At 41.9% G+C, this 23838-nt stretch overlaps 2 protein-coding genes across 4 annotated transcripts; one reads left to right on the top strand and one right to left on the bottom strand.

Moving 5' to 3' along the window:
* Positions 1-2478: 2478 nt before the first annotated feature.
* On the top strand, positions 2479-18488 carry hcfc1a (host cell factor C1a). Of its 3 annotated transcripts, none has more exons than XM_030051160.1 (28): positions 2479-2618; positions 3770-3970; positions 4693-4841; positions 5669-5829; positions 5971-6179; positions 6336-6420; positions 6548-6654; positions 6774-6953; positions 7083-7340; positions 7879-8027; positions 8143-8325; positions 8415-8639; positions 9055-9159; positions 9272-9488; positions 10504-10640; positions 10759-10906; positions 11032-11252; positions 11574-12315; positions 12751-12896; positions 13149-13283; positions 13402-13609; positions 13973-14248; positions 14342-14448; positions 14550-14684; positions 14775-14960; positions 15382-15679; positions 15774-15837; positions 15941-18488. In XM_030051160.1, exons 2-28 carry the CDS (start codon positions 3775-3777, stop codon positions 15978-15980), a joined length of 5067 nt encoding a protein of 1688 aa, XP_029907020.1. In that variant the 5' UTR covers positions 2479-2618; positions 3770-3774; the 3' UTR covers positions 15981-18488. The 3 variants fall into 3 exon arrangements, with proteins under 3 accessions (XP_029907020.1, XP_029907022.1, XP_029907021.1); XM_030051161.1 differs by lacking the exon at positions 2479-2618 and adding an exon at positions 2687-2838; XM_030051162.1 differs by lacking the exon at positions 9055-9159.
* Positions 18348-21950, bottom strand: LOC115358977 (ras-related protein rab7). The gene is made up of 5 exons (XM_030051163.1): positions 21895-21950; positions 21302-21428; positions 20244-20462; positions 18538-18663; positions 18348-18434 (listed from the first exon to the last, which is right to left on the bottom strand). Exons 1-5 carry the CDS (start codon positions 21948-21950, stop codon positions 18348-18350), a joined length of 615 nt encoding a protein of 204 aa, XP_029907023.1.
* Positions 21951-23838: the final 1888 nt, after the last annotated feature.

The raw sequence follows: 23838 nt of genomic DNA, 5'->3' as shown, positions 1-23838 counted from the left end.
TCTATGATTTATTGCATTATGATTACATTCATAAACCACAAGAGGGAGTAGCAAATTGTGATCTCTTCCCCGGCTCACAGAACAGTTGAATCTTGAGCTTGACTGAGGCAACAGTGATGGCAAATTTGGTGATTTTTGGCTGAAAAGGGGGAGTCCGATATGCAGCAATGCAACAATTAAACAGCTTATTCTCTTCTCCCACCTGAATGAAATCTGACCAGTGCATATTAAACATTTAATCAGAAGTTGTTTTAAAATGATTAAGAACTCAATTTTTTTTCTTATGGATTTTAAAACTCTGAAAAAGTGCTCCTTTATATTTACACAGTGACACTTTTAGTTTATAGTAAGAGCACTTCTGCCATCTAATGGTCAAAAAATGTACTGCAAAACAACTGACAAACTACTGATAACTGCCAAATCAAATACTTATGAGGGAAATAGTTTATCACTGAGTCAATAATTAATAATAGACCACTATATAAATAGCAGAATTTTTCTTTTGCCCGCTTAAATAACTTTAAACAAGAATAAATTTAAATAAATAAAATAAATAATAATTTATAGGTTTATAAATCACAGTGAGGTCAGAGGTTTGCAGGAATTAAGAGTCTTGCTCAGCGACACTGTAGCAGCTTTTATTTTGCCAACAAAGGGCTTGAGCTCAGATCATCCGCTCATATTATTCCCTATGGGACCCTGCTGCACCAAAAACATGCAGATTCCCTCAATTTCCTAAATGCACAGGATAATCAATAATTACAACATAGATATTATTATATCTTATATATGAGTTAAAATTATGAGTAGCCTATGTTGTGTTCAGTTTTTCTAAAGATGTATTTCTCCCGGTGTTGAGAGGTGTATTTGTGTAGTCTACTATTATTCCTGTGCAATGTCTGGACAACCTGCTGCTGTAACACAAGAATTTCCCAATTATGGATCAATAAAGTACATCTATCTATCTATCTATCTATCTATCTATCTATTTATCTATCTATCTATCTATCTATCTATCTATCTATCTATCTATCTAATGACACTGTAATGAGGTATTTACACTGTGGTAACCAGGTGGGATGCATACACATTACACAATTAACAAAGCCAAATATCTTTACATAGAATTATTGAGTTAATGCACATCCACTCAACAAATGTCAGAAAACTTCAAGATGATTAGCTTTACTTTGGAACATGTTCCTTTAAGAATACAGATGAATTTACAGAGCTCAGTGTTGTGGATGGATGGTTGCTTCATGAAGTGCAGTTTCAATGGCTCTTTGATTTAATATCTCAATGAAAAGTTGCCTTTGTGCTCTTGCACAGGCGACTATGGACATAATTTCGTAGAGTTATTTATATGAAAACACTTTGATGGGGTTGCACAGCCACACCATTGAATAACATGCATGGGCCAGTTTAAGTTCATTCTAAGACAAGTAAAGTTTTTGAATTCTGAATGACCATGGAGGTTGTTTTTTGTTTGTTTGTTTGTTTGTTTGTTTGTTTGTTTCATCTTAAAAGGAAGAAGACATGCTCTAACCCACTTGTGGTGTTAGTAGAGCTTAACCAAGAGGGTTGCACTTATTACACTAAATAACCTCTTGAAGATGACTAAAGGCAAATTCTAGTGGAAACAGGTATGATGCAGAATGGAAAGAACATGTTATATTTTCCTTTGCTATTTCAGAGGCAGTGAAGCCTGCATTAGTGAAAAGTGATGCAATTCCCTCACATTGCCTACTGAAGGGAATGTATCCCCAAATTGAATAGCTATAGGCTAAATAGGCACTGTCAGGTAATGGACTGTGACTATTTGATTAGTTTAGTCTCCTTTTGTCACATTTTGCAAATCCTACATGGTAGTTTTGATGATTTGTGTTGCAGCCAAAGCACTTGAAAACCTGAACCCCCAAGTCATTGACAACACAGAAAAAATCGGCCGTGTTTTGCATCGCTCTTGGTTTATTATGACCGCCTTGCCGCTTGATTCGACCTACTAATTCAATTGCACGCTAGGGGGCGCACTCACCGGGGGGGTGGGCGTGGCAACTTCAATACGTGTGAGCGCTAAATCTAAGTTACTCCTTACAAACGATATTAAGACACATTTCGGGATATATTTAAGCCAGTTTGATTCGGAACAAACTCGGTTCCACTTAAAAATGAAATGTAGGATTTCTCAGGCGGATGTCGCCATCTTTAGTAAGGGACAATGTAGTGTTATAAGATAACTTGTTGTAATGTGCTTACAATTTGTAATATTTTCACCTTCTGCACACTTAAAGAGATCCTTGAATAATTTCACCACATCGCACAAGCTATGCCGATAAATAAAGAGGAAGAACATTAAACACGATAAAGTCCTAACTATTTCTTTTTTTTCTTTTCTTTTCTTTTTTTTTTTTTTTTTTTTTGGAGTCTGCCGCTGTCGCCATGTTTACTCCTGGTGACGCCAAGTCCCTTCCATTTTCCTCCGCCTCTGGTTGTCAAGAAGATGGCAGCTTCCAGGCAGGCATGAGAGGAAATACTTCTTCAAAAATCGAATGAATTTGGATTATTGCCTCGAGATTAGACCACCTACTCGTATTTTTGCAATTACTGTATCGAAATAAGTAAGTATAACGCCTGAGTGATGGCGCGTTTTCGCAAGTGTTATGTTTTGTTGTGGCAAACCGCTCGGCCATTTTTCTTGTGGGAGCTTTAGAAGTAGGCCGATTGTCGAAAAGATGGCTGCTTCCAGAGACGGCATGAAACATAATAACACTCTGTTTATGCAGTTCAGTTCCGTTTAGCTGTGTTGTGAGATCATTGTTGCAGCTGTAATTGTACCAGGTATGCAGTGCATGTCAAAATACGGGGGAATTATTTTGCATTTAATTGTAAAATTTGGCGACGCTTTGACAGATGCTAGCTACTCGGCTAACATTGTTAGCATGGGCAAATTGGGTTGACCGACTAACGTTAGCCGCTAGCACTAACGAAGCGTAGCTAGAAAGCCGATTTGAAATTGTGAAATTGCACCCACATTTTTCCGGTTATCGCCAGTATGTTCGACAGCAATTTCGAAACGTGGTTTTTCCAAAGTGCGTAACTCATAAAAGTAAGCCCGAAATAGTTTTTCTGTGGCTTTTAATTGTTAAAATGGGGTGCACAGAATGCTAAGCTTGCTAGCTACAATATGGCGACTCCCAGAGAAGCATGAAAATAGCTGCCTCCTACAAACGGCTCTAATCATATATGCATTCAGCTAGTTTGGACTAATGGCGCTCAGTTTTGGGTGGCACAGACAATACATTGTGTAGTTTTGACTCGCTCTTGTCGTATCCCATTTTTTAAGTTACTGTTGATAATATGTATTTGTCTTTTTCATTCGCTTCCGCCATTTTTCAGAGTGGCAGTAGCGGGGGTTTGTTTGGTTGCAAGATGGCTGCTTCCATGGATTGAATTCAATGGTTGGAGGCAACTAAAGGGGTACAAAACAAAACTTGTGTGCCGGGTTGATTTCATTCTGTTGCTCTCATTTCCATTGCCGGTTTATGCTGTAAATGATAAACAAGGAGGTGGCGAGGAATAATTGTGATATTTGTCCTGTTTTTTAAAAAAGATTGAGCCCAGTTGCTAAGCTTTTCGGCAGCTATGCTCACACAAACTGTTTGAAAAGTTGCACTAACACGTCTGGATGCTGGTGGTTTTGACACCGGCGTCATAAAGTTGACTGTCATCATTTTGTTTAAGACAAATGCCCATTATTTCCACCCCGTAGAGGACATGTCTACTCCCGGTTCCGCGGTTTCTGGGACCACAGGGTCGGTTCTGCAGCCGCGATGGAAGCGGGTCCTCGGATGGTCCGGTCCCGTCCCTCGGCCCAGACATGGGCACAGAGCCGTGGCCATAAAAGAGCTCATGGTTGTCTTTGGCGGTGGAAATGAAGGGATCGTCGACGAATTACACGTATACAACACAGGTAAGATTACTTTGCATGCACAACTTTGCGGATCGCCTTCTTGGATCGTTATCATTTTAAGTGCACGTGAGATTTCAGCAACGGTGAAGTTGTTTGCACATGCGTTTTTGTTAATTTTTTCATGCTGCAGACACTGAGTCAAAATATTGCTGATTTTATTTTGATTGACTGATTTGCATTGTGTAGAAACTTAAGGACTCAACGGGCCTTAGCAGGCCATATCAATGATACAGCCTGATTATATTTGGCTCCCTCTGCTGGACGCATGGGTTCAATGCAAGCAAAAAAATGGCGCGCTAAAATAAAATGGATGATATCTGTGGTTTAAACATGCTGTATGTCCCGGTGTCATTCAAAAGCGTCAGTATGGAAACACAAATTATACTCAAAGACAGGCTTGAGTTTTTGCACGCCAGCTGTGTCCCCCAAGCACAGAGTCTACAAATCAGAAATTTATTCCTTTCCTGCTTGGTTCCTAACACACACCTCTATTATGAACTGATTAATTAACATAATTAATCCCTGAGGGGAAATTGGGGCAGTTGCTCTCATTCTCAGGAGTATAATCAATTATAAGCGTAAGTGAAATTATAAGTAATAGAAAAATAAGTTAGAAATATAGAAATGTGTTTGTTAAATCAGTTATTTAAAAAGTGCATTATGTATAAATATGTGCATTAATCCTGAAACATTCACCATTGTCATTGTGTTTTCATTTCTAGCAACAAACCAGTGGTTTATCCCAGCGGTCCGTGGTGATATTCCCCCTGGTTGTGCTGCATACGGTTTTGTTTGTGATGGCACAAGGCTGTTGGTGTTCGGTGGAATGGTGGAGTATGGAAAATACAGCAATGATCTCTATGAACTACAGGTAATACCCTGCCCCTCTCCGTTGCCATTAAAAAGTATTTTTGAAGTTGCATGTTTTAGTCATAATCAGGTCACAAAAAAGTAGTTCACTCCGGTAGGCGGTTGTGTGTGGCTTGGCCTTCAGTAACTTTTTAAAGTTGATGCAAGTACAAATATTAGACCAGGAAGACTTTTCAGAATGTAAGTGTTTTGTTTGTTTTGTTTTGTTTTATTTGTCTCTGCTGCTCTGTATAGTTTGTACGCTGGTGTCGTTTACATATTTCAAGATGTGTGTGGTTGTAAGTGGCTACTGTCTGTGCTTATCACATGACTGCCATGTCTACATCAGAGCTTGTTGCTGTGGGGGAAACAGATGGCGGAAGTAGGTAGACTTGGCCAACTTTGTCTGCCCTGAGTGCAATAAGTGTCATATATAACTAATAAGCTCATCTTTATGACCTTCAACTTGCTATATATGTGCATAACTGTAACCATAGCAACTTTTATCCATCATCACTACTGGTTTGTAGACTTGGAAACCCATGCTGTGTTGCATGTTATGACTCACATTATTAGCCCCCAAGGAGAAATTTTGTTTCATCAGCAAAAGTAATGCATTCAGCAGAAAAGTTGAATATAAGTACACAAACATATGACAAAGGAGTAAATGTGGTAGAAAAAAAATTGTATTTTTCTTAGTCTATATTTACACACTGTTTTAGCCAAGAATCAATTTTAAGGATGTTAAAGAATAAGAAATGTGGTAAAATTTTGTGGACTTGTATTGCGCCATATGCTGTGACTAACTGTGTTGATATGTCTTGTTCTTGAATTTGTTGTCTGTTTCAGGCCAGCAGATGGGAATGGAAAAAATTGAAAGCAAAGAACCCAAAGAATGGGCCTCCTCCTTGTCCTCGCCTTGGCCACAGCTTTTCTCTGGTGGGCAACAAATGCTATCTGTTTGGTGGATTAGCCAATGACAGTGAAGACCCCAAAAACAACATTCCCAGGTACAGATGTTTTTTTTCCAGCGGGGGTTTATGGGGCGTTCAGTTGCATCACTGCTGGAGACTCTGTTACTTCTAATAGGCTTAGTGTGATGAAAACTGCAAAATGAGTGTGGCTGACATCTGAGTCATTACTGTCCCCAGATACCTGAATGATCTGTACACTCTTGAGCTTCGTGCGGGGTCCAGTGTGGTTGGATGGGATATACCAATCACATATGGAGTTCTGCCTCCTCCCCGTGAGAGCCACACTGCTGTGGTGTACACAGAGAAGACGAGCCGGAAATCTCGCCTGATTATCTATGGAGGGATGAGTGGCTGTCGTCTTGGAGATCTGTGGACACTTGACATTGGTACGTTTCTGAAGTGTCCTTGAATAAAAATCTGAAAGTTGTCAGTGGTGTGTGCATGTGCATCTACTTTTTAGGATTTAATTTATTCTGTAACACATAAAAATGCACTGGTGCTTTTGGATGATGTATTTCTTACACTTTGTCTCTTTTCTGTAGACACTCTGACCTGGAACAAACCATCAGTAAGCGGCACAGCGCCACTTCCCAGAAGTCTTCACTCTGCCACCACCATCACAAACAAGTGAGTGAGCCGCTGCCACTTGAGCAACTATTGCATTAAATGTTGTGCTCATATACTGATGCTTTTGCTGTAATAAAATGTTGTCTGCTATATTAGTACCGTAATGTAACCAAAATATCTCTTACAGGATGTATGTTTTTGGAGGATGGGTTCCTCTGGTAATGGATGATGTGAAGGTGGCCACGCACGAGAAGGAGTGGAAGTGTACAAACACTCTTGCCTGTTTAAATCTTGGTTCGTGTTCAGCTCTGTATTCATTGCTCAGGAATACTTTTTAATGGAGTTACAGTAATAGCAGGTTTCATTCACTGATTTTAATTTTTGTTTCGTATGCTCTGTTTCTTGGTCTGTAGACTCCATGTGTTGGGAGACAGTGTTGATGGATACTCTTGAGGATAACATCCCCAGGGCCCGTGCAGGCCATTGCTCTGTGGCCATCAACTCCAGACTCTATGTCTGGAGTGGCCGTGATGGTTATCGTAAAGCTTGGAACAACCAAGTCTGCTGTAAAGACCTCTGGTACCTGGAAACTGGTAGGTGTGCCGTAACACAATTGCTCAGCCATTGGGAGTGGCTCCTGTAGCTCAGGCTGTCAAATTGTTTCATACAGTTAATGTTAAATTTCTTATCCGCACCTCCTATTCCTCCTTCCTCCCATTCAGAGCGGCCACATGCTCCTGCCAGGGTGCAGTTAGTCCGTGCCAACACCAACTCACTGGAGGTGAGCTGGGGTGCTGTGTCCACCGCTGACACCTACCTGCTGCAGCTGCAGAAATATGACATCCCAGCAGCTACAGCTGCAACCTCACCAGTCCTGAGCGCCACGCCCTCACTGCCTGGGAACTCGCCTAAGAGTCCTGCACCTGCTGCTGCAGCACCTGCCGCAGCAGCACCTGCTGCTCAGAACCTCCCACAGACAGGTATTACTCTGGTGGTGTCACCCTCCCCCTTCACTTCCTCCAGCCCTGGCAGCTGCCAAAGGTTATCCTTCAGTGCGCAAGGGAAAAAAGAGAAATAATTAGGGATATTTTATTCCACCAGAGAAAAGTCAACAGTAGTTAGAGACACCGATGCAAAGGAATAGGTCATTGATTTAGTGTAAATGATGCTAATCATGCTTATTGTTCATGCTCTCCATGTTGCTCATTCAGACTAGTTTGATTGTGACTTTTCTGATGTTGCCGTATCCTTTAAACGATCGCCCTCAACCCCAGGAAACCATGCCCTGCCTCTGGTAAGAAAAAAAAATAAGAGGCCCGGCACAGTCAGTTGTTCAGCAGGTACTGAACAGAAGTATGTTATGGTTCAGTGGCACTGGGTAACAAAAAATATGAAAATGGAAATGTATATACACATAATGTTTCTTACTGTGAAGCAATAAAGATACTTAGGGCAAAGATAGGTCCAAGATATTCTGTATGAAAAATCAGATGACCTTATTTTCTGTCATTTTTGCAGCTATTTTGAAGGTTGCAGCTCCCCAGTCTGCCACTGGTACCTCTATTGTCACTGTCCGCCCCAACCAGGCTGGGAAATCCCCTGTCACCGTGACATCACTTCCTCCAGGTGTTCGTATGGTAGTGCCAGCCCAGACTACCCAAGGATCGGTATGAGCAATACAATACATCTATGAATTAGATAAGGAAGTGATGTGATGTCTGTTTTGTTGTTGTTGTTTTTAAACAATATTGCTCAATAATTGTTCATGTTTTCTTTGTGCAGCCAATCGGCAGTAGCCCTCAGATGAGTGGCATGGCAGCTTTAGCTGCAGCAGCAGCAGCAACACAAAAGATCCCACCTTCCTCTGCTGGCACTGTGCTCAATGTTCCTGCGGGTGCCACCATTCTCAAAACAGTAGCCGTTTCTCCTGGCACAACTACAGTCAAAGTGGCCTCTCCAGTCATGGTACAAATGTCATTAAATGTTCACATTTTGAATGTTGTGTGCTGTGCTGTCTTAACACAAGTCAGTAATTTAAAATAATGTGCTTCCAGGTGAGTAACCCTGCCACCCGGATGTTGAAGACTGCTGCAGCCCAGGTGGGCACAGCCACTGCGTCCTCTCCCACCACTCCCACCAGACCCATCATCACTGTACACAAGTCTGGTACAGTCACAGTGGCCCAGCAGGCCCAGGTGGTCACCACTGTGGTGGGCGGAGTCACCAAGACCATCACCCTGGTCAAGAGTCCCCTAACCATGGGCAGCAGCGGCACTCTGGTAAGAGAACAGGACTCTAGGGAATGCTGTGGCATTTAGCAGTACTGGAACATCAAACAGAGAGCAGTCTTTGATGCTCTCACACGCATGCTGTTAATCGGGGGTCTGTAAAATTGCTTTTGCACACTTAAGTGTGTGATTCTGTTGATCTATCTTGTCACAGGACAGTGACAACATACTTATCCTTGAACCATTGGGGGTGGGGGAGTTAAAGTTGGCCTACAGTGACTGTTGGAGAGCTCAACTAAGAAAACAAGCAGCATGAGTTCATTGGTCTGCATGACTGTCAGTCAGTTAGGGCTGGATTGATGCATAGACCCACCAGTTCAGTGGTCCACCTGCCCCACTGAAATCCCTATGCTGTCCGATGTTCTCTGGTGACTCATGAACTTGAGTCTCTCTCCTATGTCGGCAGATCTCCAACCTTGGCAAGATGATGTCTGTGGTACAAACCAAGCCAGTGCAGACATCAGCTGTCACAGGCCAGGCTTCCACTAACCCTCTCACACAGATCATACAGGTCAGCTATCTGCATGAGTGCAGGAAAAAACAGGAGGTAGCTTAAAACTCCTGAGACAGGCACCAGATGCCTTTTACCAGATCTTTCCCATAACCTGTGCTTCTCTCCCCAGACCAAGGGTCCTCTCCCAGCTGGCACCATCCTGAAGCTGGTGACCTCCACAGATGGCAAACCCACCACCATCATCACGACTTCGCAGGCAGGAGGCACAGGCAACAAGCCCACTATCCTCAACATCAGTGGCATGTCTCCTACCACCACTAAGCAAGGCACCACCATCATAAAGACCATCCCCATGTCAGCCATCATGACCCAGCCTGGAGCTACAGGTCTGAACACACTCTCTGAGTTAACCATTAAAACAAATACACATCACTGAGCTGTCCTAACATTTCACTTCTATTTTGACAACATTACCACTTGATCTGTACAGGTCTGTCACTATTAATAAGACCTTAGCTATATGGTATTTACAGTTTTTTGCTTTGAGTAAAATTGTTTTAACATGCTTAGAGAATGACTTAAATATAGTTCCCTGTGATATTCTGAACATTTTAGCAGTAGGTTCAACAAAATGTCTTGTATCAGGACCTGTAGCTGAGTGTCTAATGGCTGATATTGATGTCGACGCAGTTGAGAACAAAGTCAGTGTCAGTCATACATGCTTGGGCTGTCAGCTGGACCAAAAAAATCAAATTCAAATATTGTTTTTCAAAAAAGAAAAGAATTCAACATATTTGAATATTTGTTTTTTTAAAAAAAGAATAGCAGTAATGCCATGCTTTCTGTTGTTGTGGAAAAAAGGCAGGTGTGGCTGTTTTGAAGTTGGTGAATCGTCACATATCTGTGCGAACTCTGTTGGGTGTGTAGTTTGCAGATGTTATTTCAGATTACTAGCAGTAGGAGTGATCCACTGATTCTGAATTGCAAATTTTTCATACCACATTCTACTTTGACTGTGTTTCTCTTTCAAGTGAACAGACACCAAAGTATCAGCAGACGGCACTTTTTTGTAATTCTGAAGTGACAGCTGTTTTCTCCGCATGTTCTTCCGACTTTTCAGACATTTTTTAGCACTGTGATGCTGCTCCGATGTGTCAGTGTTGTTATTGTGGTCAGTTGGCTTGTAGTGGCTATGCACGAATGCAGAAAAAAGACCAGCGTACAGCAGAAAGCAGAGCACAAGTCAAGATTTTCAGCACATTTATACTACACAGTCAAAAGTTAATTAAATTTAATTTAGCAGTTTGAATGTTAATTATTTTTTTCATAGTGAAAGAATATTAGAATATTTAACGTAGATTTGACAGCCTTAATACATACTGACTTCTGATTTCCGTGCAGGTGTTACAAGCAGTGCAGGCATGAAGACACCAATCACAATCCTTACCACAAAGATGATGACCACTGGCACTCCTGGAAAAATCATCACTGCTGTGCCAAAACTTGGCACTGCAGCTGGCCAGCAGGGACTGACCCAGGTACCAACCCCTTTAGAGCTGGAAAACACAACTCCAGTGGTGCACCAGACTTTGTAGATTAGATACCACCCTGCTCATGTATCTAGCTGCTGACTTATCTGTGGATGTGTCTCTCTAGGTGGTATTGAAGGGTGCTCCTGGGCAACCAGGCACCATTTTGCGCACTGTGCCCATGAGCACAGTGGGTGGTGTCCGACTTGTTACACCAGTGACTGTGTCTGCTGTCAAGCCCACTGTCACCACCCTGGTTGTCAAGGGAACCACTGGTAAGAACAACAACAACAAAAAAAAAATAGATGATTCATTTTTAGGTGTAATATCAGATTGTGTCCCACATATGTTCTCTGTAATTTTGATCATCAGTCGATAACACTATTTTTATCTTGTGTAGGTGTCACCACTCTGGGGACGGTCACTGGCACGGTTTCCACTAGCCTTGCTGGGGGCAGTGTGGCCAGTGCCAACGCCTCTTTGGCTACACCTGTCACCACGCTGGGCACAATCGCCACCCTGTCCAGCCAGGTCATCAGCCCTACTGCCATCACGGTGTCAGCAGCCCAGACCAGCCTGACTTCTGCCTCCACACTGCCCTCCTCCACCATCACCGTGCAGGTAAGAGCGAGCAACCCTGATCCTCCCTCCGTCAAACTTATGTCTTTTTAATAAATTAGGTGGCACTCCAGAGAGATTTAGAATAGTATATATGGTACAAGAAGTGTTCATTCCTATATCGTCAAAAGAATAAGCAGCCTACATCAAGAACAAAAAAGTTCAGAGCCTTGTTGCCTTCTCAGTATTCCTCTGATAATAGAAAGAAATGGGAACAAAAGCTAGTGAAATAAATGAAAGGTGTTTATTTTTCCCCTTTTCAGTGTGAGCTGTGAAAAACTATGACATTTTTAATGACTGTTTTCCTGCCTTCCCTTCCACCAGAACCAGCCCACCCAGGTGACTCTGATCACGACCCCCAGTGGGGTGGAGGCCCAGCCAGTGCAAGATCTTCCAGTCTCCATCCTGGCCTCTCCAACCTCTGAGCAACCCAGCTCAACTGAGGCCGGAGGAGCTGGAGAGGGCTCCGGTACCGTTACCCTGGTCTGTTCTAACCCGCCCTGCGAGACCCACGAAACAGGAACCACCAACACAGCCACAACCTCCTCAGCCACCATTGGAGCAGGGCAGGTCTGCTCCAACCCCCCTTGTGAAACTCACGAAACGGGCACTACCAACACTGCTACAACTGCATCAGCAAACATGTCTGCGCTGCGCGTGTGTTCCAACCCACCCTGCGAGACCCACGAAACTGGGACAACCAACACAGCTACCACAGCTTCAGCTAACATAGGAGGGGGGATGCAGCAGGTGTGCTCTAACCCACCATGTGAGACCCACGTGACGGGTACCACCAACACCTCCACCCAAGCATCATCCAACATGAGTGCGGGCCAGACGAACACCGTACAGAGGGTCTGCTCTAACCCACCCTGCGAAACCCATGAGACGGGGACAACCAACACCCCGTCCACAGCCACTTCCAGCATGGGAGCCAACCAGACCAGCACAGAGACAGGAATGGTCCAGAGGGTTTGCTCCAACCCGCCCTGTGAAACACATGAGACTGGGACCACCAATACGGCCACCACTGCCACCTGCAGCATGGAGACTGGCGAGGGCGCAGGTAATGCAACTTTGCGAGCCACTACTCCTGACAGCTCATTTTTGACTAGTGTCTTTGAAAGTGATTTTTAAATGGTTTCTAATCTTTTATTTCTGATAGCTTATTTTATTATTTATAGCTGATTTAGCACTGATGTTTCTGCTGGTCTAAATGCTCAGCCTCCATAGAGGTCCATTAAAAGGATATGGCAAAACTTGAAAAAATCTTGGACTATTTCTCAAGACTTTGTTTGCAACATTCAACAAGCTCTTGTTTCTTCATTTTTTATGTTAATATATCTGTCTGTCATTTCATGCATTTGGCCATGAAGGCATAAGGTCTTTTTGCACTCTGTGCTGATTTTTCACACATTAGATGCTTATGTTGCGTTCTGTTCCTAAGATGATTTCATTAGTTAAAAGTGAAACCTAAGTATGTTTTTGGATCCATCTGCAGCCCAGCAGACTGAGGAGGGAACAGAAGCTACCAGCAGTGCAGAAGTCGCTTCCACCACCGCAGGAACAGGCCTAGCTACCACCACCCAGGGCAGGGCCATCACTACTGTCACTCAGTCTACACCAGCCCCAGGACCCTCTGTACCCGTAAGAACAGCTTTCATTTACTGATGGCAGAAACACACAGCCTTAACACCATTATCAATTTTACAAAACATGATTATTTTGGGCAGAATCTCCACTCATCACAAAAGTAAAAATGATCTTCACAAGGCTCCTTTCTTGAGGCTTGATGTTAGTAAATGGTGGCATAATGCAAGAGAAGCATCCTTCAGTGTAGATTTGAGAGCATTTCTTTTCAGTCTGAAGCCCATTCTTATGTTTCATCTTTCTCCCCAGTCTATCTCATCAATCACAGAAGGAGCAAGTGCTGCAGCCAGCTCCACAGAGGAGCCCATGCAGACTGATGAGACGACATCAGCAGAGGCTGCAGCCGCAGATGAGGGGGGCACCGCCATGGAGACACAAGCAGAGGTAAACAGAATATCTCAGGCAGACTGTTTCAACTCTACACTGAATAAGATTTTTTTGCCTTTCTCCAAAAAATGCAGTTTTGCTGATTGCTGTCTTGTTTGTTTGTTTGTTTCCCCAGGGAGAAGCAGCAGCAGCAACTGCCTTGAACCTGCCCTCAGAGCTGATGTCTGAGGGCCAGGGAGCCACCCTCATGGTGACTGGGCTGTCTGACGAGGAGCTGGCTGTGACTGCAGCAGCAGAGGCAGCAGCTCAGGCGGCAGCTACAGAGGAAGCCCAGGCCTTGGCTATCCAGGCTGTCCTCCAGGCAGCGCAGCAAGCTGTCATGAGTGAGTTGTTGCGTCACCATATGTTCTCTACACTTGGTTTTTGTTTTACTTTGATTTAGAACAGTGTCCGCATAGGAGCAACATCTTGCTGAGGTTGTGTGTCATATGGAGAAAGGTTATGACTGAAAACTGGGCAGGGTGATAGCTTGTGTGCAAGTGCTTTCTGTTGCTCTTACATAAGACACTGAACTCAGACAGGCTAGTAGAAGAACTTTTGTGTGCTAGCTGTGGTGGGAATTATTAGACACGGTCTCCACATTCACTGAATCAGACTACAAACACTTTAACAAGGTATTTGCCATTTCCAATTAAGTCCTTGGTGGTTTGTATCGGTCTTAAGAGGTTGTACATTGTCTACTACAGATGAGGGTGATTCCAGTGGAGAGAGCCAGCAGCCAGCCAACATCCCCATCATGCTGACCCAGCAGGAGCTGGCAGCACTGGTCCAGCAGCAGCAGCAGCTCCAGGAAGCTCATGCTGCTGCCCAGCAGGGCACCGTTGATGCAAGTTTGCCAACTGAAGGCCTTGCCCCTGCCGACAGCCTCAATGATCCCTCTGTAGAGAGCAATGGGCACAATGAGATGGCTGCTGCAGTCACTAGCGCTGTGGCTTCACTGCTGCCACGTACCACCGCAGAGAGTAAGACTTTTTTCCATTTCTCAGAGATATAGTGGATTTTGGTTCGTGCATCTGCTATAATAATCATTTTGTCTTGCCTTTTGAATACCACAGCTTTAGCACCATCGAGCACATTTGCTCCCTCCGTATCGGTCGCCAGTCCAGCCAAGCTGCAGGCTGCAGCTGCTCTAGCAGAGGTGGCCAATGGCATTGAGGGAGGGGTGAGTCATACCAGTTTTACTGACACACAGTTTCATTCAGATAAAAAGAAATTAGTTGGCATTTGTAAAGTTTTAATGGACTTTTCTTTCCATTTCTTTAGAAACAAACCCCTCAGCCAACACCAGTGAAGCCTGTTGCAAAGAAAGAGAACCAGTGGTTTGATGTTGGAATTGTTAAAGTGACAAATATGGTGGTCACCCACTTCTATGTGCCAGCAGATGACTCGCAAGGAGATGTGAGTGTCATTTGTTGCTCTTTCACATTTTGGTGAATGAAATTTGGTGAGCTCAGTGTGTCTCTAACACTCTGATCTTTTGTACAACAGGATGACTCTGGTATCATGCCAGACTACAGCCAGATGAAGAAAATGGAACTACAGCCTGGCACGGCTTACAAGTTCCGTGTTGCTGGAATCAACGCTTGTGGTCGTGGGGCTTTCTCTGAGATCTCTGCTTTCAAGACTTGCCTACCAGGCTTCCCAGGGGCACCTTGTGCCATTAAAATCAGCAAGGTTGGCAAAATTTGAAATCTTTTTTTTTTTTTTTTTTTTTTTTTGTCACATCGATCAAAGATCCAGGGGTGGGGCGCAGCACGGCGCTAAGTTTCACACTTAATATCTCAGACAGTGTTAGGTCATATTTGATGAACCTTTAGGCAAATTATGTGTTTTTACATTTATATCTAGTATTACAAAGTGAAAGTGACTTGACCACCACAGTGTCCCCAACAGGCCAAAGGGTCCTCAAGCTTCAAGCAGCAATGTCTCAGATAGAGTGCATCACATGGCCAAATTAACCCCCACCCCCCACCCCCTAGTCTTGGGGAGATGAAATAGTTGACTTGTTTTCAGCTTTGATGTGTTCTTTAAGTGTGGAAACTTAACAAGAGCTGCTGTCCTTGGTTTTTGACATTTCTTTACTGTCCCCACACAGAGCCCAGATGGAGCCCACCTGACCTGGGAGCCGCCTTCCGTGACGTCAGGGAAGATAATTGAATACTCGGTGTACTTGGCCATCCAGAGCAACCAGACGGCTGAAGCCAAGGCCTCCACACCAGCCCAGTTAGCCTTCATGCGTGTGTACTGCGGGCCCAACCCCTCCTGCCTGGTGCAGTCGTCCAGCCTCTCCAATGCCCACATTGACTACACCACCAAGCCGGCCATCATCTTCCGCATTGCTGCCCGCAATGAGAAAGGCTACGGTCCCGCCACCCAAGTCCGATGGCTGCAAGGTGAGCACACCTTTTAACATCCTTAAAATAATGGGCAGTTCAATACATTTCAGTTTGTGCACTCATTTGTGTTAATGTTCTTATACATGTGTAGAATCTGGCAAAGACGCCACATCTGCAAAACCTGCCCCCAAAAGACCAGGCACCTCCCCTGATACGTAAGTAGCCTTTGCGTGAAATGCCAAACATGAATATGGCAGAGATTAGCAATAATGAATAATCAATGCAAAACTTGTTGTGGTTTCTGTCTGCTCTCTGCAGTAAGGCTACTGGTCCAAAGAAAGCAAGGACGGACCAGTGAGGTTGCCCAGAGCCCCCCCTCCCAGTTTCTTGTCCCCTTTCCACTCGCTGTCCTTTTACCAGGAAGACTGACCCCTCCACCTCTTCATCCTCATCCTAATCTCATCCTTCATCCTCAAGTTTGACTCAGATCATGCCAGCAATGGAGGCAGAACAACAGTATGAAGCCAAGACGAAAGTCAATCTGAGATGTTTTCTTTATATAAAACCCTCCTCCTTCCTTGTTCTGTTGATCGTACGTTTTTTTTAGAGCAACACAAACTTAGAAGCACATTATACCTTTTTCAGTCACATCCCCTCCCATCCTTTAATATCTATTTTTGGCTTGTTTCAGTAGTTGGGCAGTATAGAGAAGCATTTACAACTTTCACAAACTGGGAGCCAGCCTGAGCGTGTTGTTACCTTTTTTTATGTTTTGTTTTGTTTTGTTACCTTTTTTTTTTTTTTTTTTTTTTTTTTTTTTTCTCTTTTGTGATTCTTGGGGATGTAGAGAGAGACTACATGAGATGATGTACAGTGCTGAAAAAGCAGTGGAGGCATTAGTTTAGATGAGAGGAAAAATCAGTATGGAAAACAAAGCACTTGTCCTCGAAGAGAGGGGACATCTTTTTGGTTTTTATTTTTCCTTTTTTTTTCTTTTTTTGCTCAAAAACAAATTTGCTTCATCGAGAACCAAGTCTGTACAGACATCGTACTGGACTCCAGTTTCCTGGTATTGTCATCACTGTGCGCTTTTTACCCCAAGATGAGGACTGGTGGCTGACACAATGAAGTGGACAAAAAGAATGGCGAAGGAAGAGATTTGTAGAGAATGAACGACATAGACTTTGCTAGGACTGAGACTTGCAGCACACAAAAAAAAATCTTGCAAAATATTCCCAAAAAATTAGCAAGCAACGATGCAGAAGATCTTTTGTGTAGTTTATTTTTGTATTTTTTAAGCTTTTTTTTTCCTGTGTGTATGTGTATGTCAAGTGTGCATTTTTAAAACATCACTTTTTTTAACTGTTGTTCATCCCCATAATTTGTGTTTGTGGGAAGAGGGGTGGCTGTGTTGAGGTAGCCACTATATTTTTAAATGTTCATTCAGTTGGTTGTATGTTCTTGTTGTAACGGAAGGTAATGACAGAGAGAACGACTTTTGTATTTGTTCCAAGTAGAATCGCAGAGGTTATAGGACTGAAGGGAACTTTGAAATGGACCCAGGGAGAGGAGAGCTTTTACTTTGTTTACTACAACTTACTCAGTGCTTGTGTTGCTTTGTGTTTGCCAAACATGGAATTTCAAGGAGTATAGTGAGGAAAATAAGATCAGTTCTTTTCATACCCTTCCCCATATATCCCAATCAACTGTCCTATGCTTTTTATGCTCATGAATGTTGTCCCACCTTTTCTTTAATTTTTAGAATGGCAAATTATATTAGTAGACTTTATTTGCCCTATCCTATTGATGTATGTGAATCCATTTAATAAATTTTAATTTTTTTTTCCTTCCACGGCTCTGTATTTCAGATTACAGATGGTGTGCAAGCTAACTGTGACGTGTATACCCGTATGTTTTGAATGGGGATGTCTTGGGAAGAAAGCTTACATAGCCAGAGTGTACTCACTTGTAAATTAGTTCGTTCATATAGCAAGAATAAAACAACAACAAAAAAAAGAACATCTTGGCCTTTTATATAATTACCTGTAACAAACTGTTTTTACATGTTGGTCATCTCTTGATTGCCTTTTGTGTCTTTACTTATAAAAGAAACAGAAATATATATATAAATATATACAGTCTCCCTGATTGTTCTAATTTGCTTCTGTCAAGCTGATTCACTGTAGGAGTCTGAATCACTGCTAGGTTCATTACAATACAAAACTTGTATAGGGAGGAGGAGGAGGTTTCTGATTGGACATGAGTGTATATCAGTATTTTGTAAGGGCAGATTAAGTTGTGGTAGTAATGGCCAGGGAGAAAAGAGCCAGGGCTCAGCTTGCCGCCTCTCTCCGGCTCGCAAGTCTGGCGCCTTGGTTTCCGTTTGTGGTTTCTCCTGATTTATTTCTATAATGAACTTTCTCTTCATATGCATTCATAATTTTGTGCGTGTCAGTGTGTCTGTTGAACAAAACTAGACATGCATGCAAAAGCAGTGTATTTTAGTAGTGATGCCTTAAGTTAGACCATAAGCTGAAGGTTCTCAAAAGAAAAAAAAATACATTTAATGAGTTTGTTCCTCTCTCCATGTGGTATACAATTGTGTCCTTTCCTTCCACAGTACCTTTGCTGGGTCACTATTTTTGCACCCTTGTTAGATAGGTCATCATCAGCAGTGCCGAGGTCTCTCTGAACTTTTCCTCCCACACTGGGACAGGTGCTGGTCTCAGCACTGACAGTTGTTGCGAGTTTCTCTCGGCTGTTTGCAGGTTATCTGGAAATGTCCTGTATTTTCCAATGTGTGTTTTTTGTACTGTAGGGAGTAATGTATCTTTTATCATCAAAAAATAAACATGTTAAACATAAATGGATGTTGTCTTTCTTAACTTTGTGAGAGTTAACTTTGACGGAGTCACCTGTTGTAAAGCAGCCTGAGCCGCGCTCAGGAAAGCCTTGTCAACATCCACATCCTCTTTGGCACTTCCTTCAAAGTACTGTGCACCTATCCGCTCGCACCAATGCAACGCCTGCCTCCGAGACACCTGCAAAGAAAGCCGACACTGTTGCTGTTGCAGTAGAGCGCTAGATTATGTTAATGGGATTACAACAGGTGGAGGGTGAGGTTACATCAACACCGGCAGTCACAAGTTGGAAAAAGTCAAGGTGTGTGAGCTCAGTGGTCGGAGGTTCAAGTGCATAAAGTTTATTTTGTGCTCACCTGTATAAAGTACTGGTGCTGTCACTCTATTTTTATTGTAACACTATAATGCACATAAATTAGCAGAGGGTTTATCAAGGTGAGAGCAGTTGCAGAGCAAGCAATGTGCCCTGTATACATCCAACAATCATTGATCTTAGTTTCAGCTTCACAAATCCTTATTTATTAGGGTGGTGGAGTTTTGGCAGGATGGCTTAAGGGGTTGGTGTGCAGATCAGGTAACATTAATGTAAATTAGTTTAATTAGATAGGAGGTACAACTAGAATCACTAAGGTTTACACAAAGCTGTTAATTTGTATAATTTATGTTAAATACTAAACTAAACCTGTAATACCCACTATGAGCACAGCAAAGCTACCTCTTCTTAACATCAGATCTCTTCCAAATCAATCATTTTTGATCAATGATCTTACTTCTGTGTGTAATCTTGACATTTTCCCTTGCCTTGCTGATAAAAGGGCACACACGTGTCAAAATTAATATTAAAGTTAATCTAATTCATAGTCAGATTAATGCATCTGTTCATCACTAAAATCTACACACACAAATGCAAATATCTATGCATATACCTGAGATCTGTGACTGACAGACACACAGACAGATAGATAGATAGATAGATAGATAGATAGATAGATAGATAGATAGATAGATAGATAGATAGATAGATCAAACAGCCGACATGTTGCAGATTACTCCATGATCATGTCAACAAAAAGTCTGCAAATCCTCCAGTGACATTTCCCAACATTTTTTATGTATTTAAATGTTTCACAGTGTTTTGAAAAAACAAAACAAAACACTGAATCCTTGTGCTGTTTTTGCATAACTATTATCAAATATCGCTGCACTAAAATATCTGCTAAATGCCAAACTGACCCGTATATTGATATTTTATTGATACCAGGATATGAGCCTGGATATCATCTGGGATCATGTTTGGATACTGTAATAATGTGACATATGCGCTGTCTTCTTCTGGTTTTAAAGGCTGCATCATTTGCAGCCTTTAAACTTATACATTATTCACATACTTTTTTACAATTTGTAATGCACATATTTTTATATTCTGGATTTCTTTCCATTTCTTGTAATTTAATTCTCCTATTGTGGATTTGAGCAGCTGCAAATGACGCAGTTTCCCCTCGGGGATCAATAAAGTATTTCTGATTCTGATTCTGATCACAGTAAATGACTGCAAATGAATTTACTGGTGTGCTCCAGCTGTTTTGTTGTTTTCCTGAACCTCCTGTGTGTAAATGTCCTATAAAAGCACAAACAGTCACCTCTACAACATCACCACTACATGATATTGAGGTATTTGCTCAAAGATTTTACAATATTTGGTTGTGTCCCTGTCATCCAGTCCTACGCCCAGTGTCTTCAGACAGCAGACTCCCACTGACCTCTCGGTTGCTCAGGTCCGTTTTGTTCCCCACTACGATGAAGGGGAAGTTGGACGAGTCCAGAGGCTCTCCCTGGATCAGGAACTCCTCCCTCCAGACCTCCAGGGCAGAGAAACTGGCCTTGGATGTGACGTCGAACACCAGCATGCAGCAGTGGGAGCCTCGGTACAGCGGCGTGCCCAGGGACTGGAACCGCTCGGTGCCCGCCGTATCCCAGATCTGACAGGGAGGGAGAGACAGCAGACAGACAGGGGGGCCAGTCCCATACACAGTTAGGTCCATAAGCACTTGGACAGTGACACCATATTCATAATTTTGCCCTGCAGACTTCTAGCTTTATTTAAGAGTCTGAACAAAAATACAGCATGAACCTTTTAGGATTTACAGCCAGTTTTATACACTGTCATCCCATTTTCAGAGGCTCAAAACTGGACACTTTACAAAATCAGTTTCCCTCATTATTACATGACAAATTAAGACAACGGTGTTTGCATTTGCATTTGGTGGCTGTTTATCAGAACCCTCAACATGCGATCCAAAGTGGTGTCTATGCAGGTGAAGGAGGCCATCATCAGGCTCCAAAAGCAAAATAAAATCTATCAGACAGAGAGCAACAACTTCAGCAGCCAAGTCAACAGTTTGGTAAATCCTGAAAAAGAGGGAATGCACTAGTAGTAAACTCAGCAACACCAGAAGGCCTGGAGGACCACAGAGGCCATTTGAAATCCTCTGTGGCGGTGTAAAAGGGAAAAATTATGAATATTGTGTCACTAATCAAAATACATATGGAGCTAACTGTGGTGGCCAAACCCCTGAGGGACACTGTGGCGACACTGGGCCGTCTGCTGTGAGGAGTCACAGTGGATCCTCTTGCTCGCTCACTAAGAGGAAAAATCTGAAATCTTATTCCTAGAAGGGCTTGAAGTGTGCCTGTCAGACTGAATAGGGAGTTGTTGGAAACTTAATCATAAAGTTTATAACAACTACTGAACTCGAGTGTCATCAGGGCCTTGTGGAGTTTGATCCGCTGTAATATTCCTGTTGTTTTTCTCAGTCACCTGCAGGATGACCGGCCTCTCGCTGATGTTTACTTCTTTGGAGAGAAAGTCAGCCCCGATGGTGGCCCGGTAGGAGCTGGTGAAGCGGTAGTTGACATATCTGTTCATGAAGGAGGACTTTCCCACCCTGTGTAAACACCACACACCGTGTTAAAGGGACAACACACCCAAATCTCTCCCTCTTTCTCTGCCTCTCTCTCTCTGTCTGTCTCTGTATCACCTTATTTATTCATAAATAATAATAAAAAAAAAAAGTTTTAAATGTGGTCCATTCTGAAAACATTAAACATTAAGGAAATGTCTTTTGATCCATCATTATCATCAGTAAAGTAAAGTAAAGAACAAGACACGGTGACATGCCAAAGTTTTCTATTCATCGATTAAGAAAAGAATCAGGCTTTGCTGAGTTTACAACATGTCACCTGTCAAATCCAGAGATAACCCTGCAAATCACAGTGAAACAACTGTCAATTAAACCGCAGCCTAAAGAGAAACTATCATTTTTTATTTTAAAAGTTGTTTTTTTTTTTTTTTTTTTAAAGTTTATGTTTAAATATAGCTTTCTCGAGAAAAGAAACGTCAGTGTTCCTTACCCTGCGTTTCCAATGAGGATGACTTTCAGGCAGATTGGGCTTTTCCACTCGCTCATCATGAAGTCTGCAGCCTGCACAGGGGACTGCTGCTGCCTTCATGGGCCACTCGGAGAGTCCGCCTCCGAGCTTAGGAGGAACACATTCACATGGTTCTTCTCAGTAATAGTTATAAGTAAGCAAGTAAGCAAATAAAACTCAGAAGACCCTGTAAGAAGATTATTCTCTTGTTAGCTGTTTTTTTTTTTTTTTTTTTTTAGAAATGGAGCTGCACAATCCTTGTCTAGCAGCAGAATGAGGAAATAAAATCATGTATGTAACTTGATATCTTAATGAATTTATTAAAAACAGAATAAGTGACAAAAATTGAATGAAACGTGAACATAGAAACACCATGTATAATACATCATGGGCTACCACGCTCTGAGTTGTGCGGCCAGCACAATATTACGACATTATTATTACAGCGTTTGAAGGCAGCATCACAGCCTGTTGAGGACGGAGAGCTGCGCTGCCTAATTTGCCTTGTATGAATAACAAATCCACAAACGGAACTGATTTGCTAATTAAAGGTTAAGTCGGTATGAGAAAATAACATGAATGTATCCCACGGTAAAAAAAAAAAAATAATAATAATAATTCTAATAATAATAATAATAATTAAACAGCCTCATGGTGCAAAAATATCTTTGACAGGATACAATAGATCAAGAAGACTTAGGAAGAAAACAAAATCTCAAATAGATTTTAAATAAATATTAAACATGTAAAAAAATACTTGCTAAATACGTTTTTAGCATTCCTAGGCTCCTAACTCACGTATTAATATGAGATATATACTTCATATTCTGAGGTATGATAACTAAAGCGCCTTTTTAGGAAAGGTTTGTAAACTCACACTCTCTCTCGAAAGAATGATAATGTCTTTGTTGTACTGAGGATAATTTATTGGAATCCCAGAAAAAATCTCTAAAAATAAATTTCCCCATTTTTTCTTCAATTTCTTCTTTTGCCACTAGAGGGCAGCAGGTCAGAGTGCTTCGTCTTTATTCAGGCCCTAGTCGGTTTACATCACAAACATCCAGTAAGCACAGTACAGCTGGAGTCATGTCAGTTCATCTGCTCGACTTAATGTGAGGCCACATAGTTACAAAGCAAAACAAACAAACAAAAACAATGCTAAAATATATACTGTATATATATATATATATATATAAGACTATATATATATATATACATATATATATATGACTATATATATATATATATATATATATGACTATATATATATATATATATATATGACTATATATATATATATATATAGAGAGAGAGAGAGAGAGAGAGAGAGAGAGAGAGAGAGAGAGAGAGAGAGTCATATATATATAGTCATATATATATTAACTAAAAGCACAGCATCAAAAGTTTAAATACTGCCATGCTCTCTCATTTTCAAATGCAGGTCTAAAGCAGGTCATAGTAACTTATAATGAATGAACAATTCATCTGCCCTCATTAAAAAGGCCAATGCCAGTATTCAGAACAACATGACACAAATATCACAGCTACTGTGCGTCAAATAATTATTATATCAAAAAAATCCTGTGGCAATAACTAAAGGAGATTTACAATTGAAAAAAAAAGGAAAGAAAAAAGGATTAGATCACTATAAACTCACTACAGTACCACACAGACACCAAGAGTCCTTGTAAGAATATCACAGAAATATTACACTAATACAAATATTTTGCTAAGTGCTATATTATTATTATTATTATTATTATTATTATTAGTCATAGTAGTCATAGTAGTCATAGTAGTCGTAGTTGTAGTAGTAGTAGTAGTAGTAGTAGTAGAACATAGTGCCATGACTGATCATCAAAGTCGGACCAACAATTAACTGACCAAATAAAATCAATAAATCAAACCAAGCATTAAAGTCAAATA

The sequence above is a fragment of the Myripristis murdjan genome, chromosome 5, assembly GCF_902150065.1.
Source record: "Myripristis murdjan chromosome 5, fMyrMur1.1, whole genome shotgun sequence".
NCBI classification, from domain to species: domain Eukaryota; kingdom Metazoa; phylum Chordata; class Actinopteri; order Holocentriformes; family Holocentridae; genus Myripristis; species Myripristis murdjan.
Note: the sequence above shows the minus strand (reverse complement) of the source record. Positions and strands in the feature narration are given on the sequence as shown.

Excerpts from the sequence above, each read along its gene's own strand:
- hcfc1a (XM_030051160.1), top strand. The coding sequence starts at position 3,775 with ATGTCTACTCCCGGTTCCGCGGTTTCTGGGACCACAGGGTCGGTTCTG. Across the intron at positions 6,954-7,082 it reads CCTCTGGTACCTGGAAACTG|AGCGGCCACATGCTCCTGCC; the intron begins GTAGGTGTGCCG and ends CCTCCCATTCAG. Across the intron at positions 9,489-10,503 it reads GACCCAGCCTGGAGCTACAG|GTGTTACAAGCAGTGCAGGC; the intron begins GTCTGAACACAC and ends ATTTCCGTGCAG.
- LOC115358977 (XM_030051163.1), bottom strand. The coding sequence starts at position 21,950 with ATGAGCGAGTGGAAAAGCCCAATCTGCCTGAAAGTCATCCTCATTGGA. Across the intron at positions 20,463-21,301 it reads AGAGGCCGGTCATCCTGCAG|ATCTGGGATACGGCGGGCAC; the intron begins GTGACTGAGAAA and ends CCTCCCTGTCAG. Across the intron at positions 18,664-20,243 it reads CGGACCTGAGCAACCGAGAG|GTGTCTCGGAGGCAGGCGTT; the intron begins GTCAGTGGGAGT and ends CTTTCTTTGCAG.